This window comes from Phytophthora parasitica (genome assembly GCF_000247585.1).
Source record: "Phytophthora parasitica INRA-310 unplaced genomic scaffold supercont2.162, whole genome shotgun sequence".
NCBI lineage: Eukaryota > Oomycota > Peronosporomycetes > Peronosporales > Peronosporaceae > Phytophthora > Phytophthora nicotianae.
In genome coordinates, this window is record NW_008649148.1 from 1 (window position 1) to 2,258 (window position 2,258).

Here is a 2,258-nt window from a genome sequence, read left to right on the forward strand (position 1 = left end):
TCGTGGTTGTCACTGGCACGTTGGAGGATGTTATAGAGAGTGACAGCGTGACGCTGGATTACGGTTGTCATGGAATCTCTCAAGGTTCTCATAGTGAAGAGGTTGCTTGCCGTCTTGCGCTGATGCACCCACGGGTCTCCATCGACAGCGAAGATACCGTCACCCAGCAGATCTCGAAGGTTTTCACACATGAAAGGACCTTTCTCGAAATTATGGAACTGGGTTTTTAGCACGTCTTCGAATGCTTCGGGCGTGAAGAGGATCAAGTTGAGTGGGATCCCAAGGGCCCGAACCACGACCGGTTCGGCGTTGAATTGCTTGCCTAGTTGAGCGGTGAAGTCGTGCATGTCTCCTTTGACTCCATGGATAATGAGGTCCCAGGTATTTCCGATTAGTGGTAGGGTCGAGTCGGGGATATGGATCGTAGTTCTCTTGTCAATGACCCCGTACTTGAGTTGTTTGTGCCAAGAGGCAGCAACGAAGAGAACCAAGCTACCAATTGCCGCGATGGCCAGGGTTCCCGAAGTTACCTCGGCGAGTGTGGAGATCAGCAGCATCGTTAACGTGAGCACCACGAGGGATTTTCGATAGTGAGACCAGCGGGCGGTCTGTAAATTGAAGTTGACAAAAGAATGATGGTCGATCGAGATGATGACAACGGAGACTTGCCATAACCATGTTGCGGAGAAACACGATTATTGTTTCCACACTTCGTGGGAGGAAGAGCATTCGAGATAATGCCAACGGAGACTTGCCGTAACCATTTTCCACTTTGTGGGGGGGCATAATTCAAGGTAATTTGCCGTTGGCACGTCATGGTAACTGGAAAATGGATCCAAACTCAGATAAGACGCGAAAATATCAGGAGCGTGACCGACTTTCATAGTTTTTATCATACAAACACAGTTTTACAACTGCTGCGAGACCGACATGCATCTTCTTACGGGGAAAATATCGAAGGGTGAGAATTCCTCCAGAGATTCAAATTCTAAGCTACTGGCTTCAGTGAGACTCATGATCCGAATGGGTTCCACATTACTTCATCGATAAATATCCGTTTGATATATGAGATCATGCTACAATCATCCTATGTCCGAACAAAAGAAAACATCGAAGGCATTGGAGGTATCTAGAGTGTATAGAGATGCAAGTTGGCAAACTCAGCATCATTCAACGTTACTGCCTGAGTTGAACGTGCGGCACAGGCAACAGTTCTTCCCACGCACAACCAACCAAGTAAAGAATTCGCAGAGAAGACTTCAACTACGTGAACGATAAACGCAACGCTGACCACGATTTGATGGACAGCCTCAGGCATTCTCTTGAAGCCGGAAATGTCCGAAGGTCTCGTTCGACAGTGTCTTCAAAAATTCACGTTCAAAGCGTATTTAAGCGACAGCATAAGCGAGAAGCCATACGTCATGTTCGGGTGCAGCCGCCTCGATGTAAAAGTGTACTCATAAGTCCAACGATCCATGACGGCGCAGATGTAACATGTATGGGGGCTTGATATGTCCGAGTTCATGGGTGGGAGCATCAAGAACCTAACTGCGTTGCATCAATTCTGGTTAAACACGAGAACGCTTCTTAAGTACTCGCTGGATTCTGTTCTGTCAAACTGAAGCCACCTGTTCCAGACTCTTGAAGACGAAGTCCTCCATCTTGCGTATGGATTCCGCCGTGTTGAGATTTAGAAGGGGGCTGCTGGCGTCGTGGAGAGGCCACATGCTGGGCAAATACCTACAACCAATTAAACACGAAGCAATAGTAAGCAATAGAGACCAACTTCGTCTGCATGTGGCTTCTTACTCTTCATAGAAATCGTGTTCAGGGATCGTCTCGGGAAGATTTTGACGCTGAGCGATCACAGTCGCGGCAACAACAACAAAAGGCTTGCTAGCATCCGCTCCACTATGACCTCCAGCACCAAGACACAAGACAGGTAGCTGCAGTCCCATGACACACTCAACGCAGTCACAAATGCCGTCAATCGTTAGATTAAACCCTCCCAGTGGATCTCTAGCCAGCGTGTTGACACCGCAGACAAGTACCATAACCTCTGGTTGCACCGTCTCGACAGCTTTGTTCACAACGCGCTGGAAACTCCGTGGAGTTGTTCGTCAGTGATTCCACGTTGCAGTGGGACATTGAAGTTGTCGTATTTACCTCTTTCAGCTCCAATCTCCGTGTCAGTTCCCGTTCCAAAAAAGAAACCTGGCTCATGGAGATGAAACGAGACGGTAGTGACCTTCTCACTG

At 48.2% G+C, this 2,258-nt stretch overlaps 2 protein-coding genes across 2 annotated transcripts; both read right to left on the minus strand.

The window, feature by feature from the left end:
- Positions 1-44: 44 nt before the first annotated feature.
- On the minus strand, positions 45-577 carry PPTG_19724 (hypothetical protein; the record flags this gene model as incomplete). The annotated part of the gene is made up of 1 exon (XM_008918233.1): positions 45-577. A coding segment is annotated over exon 1 (513 nt), but the record flags the coding sequence as incomplete, so codon positions are not given.
- An 815-nt stretch (positions 578-1,392) lies between these two features.
- PPTG_19725 (hypothetical protein) lies at positions 1,393-2,223 on the minus strand (the record flags this gene model as incomplete). The annotated part of the gene is made up of 3 exons (XM_008918234.1): positions 1,393-1,740; positions 1,810-2,096; positions 2,167-2,223. The coding sequence occupies 3 exons, from the start codon at positions 2,221-2,223 to the stop codon at positions 1,614-1,616; spliced, it is 471 nt and encodes a 156-aa protein (XP_008916482.1). The 3' UTR covers positions 1,393-1,613.
- Positions 2,224-2,258: the final 35 nt, after the last annotated feature.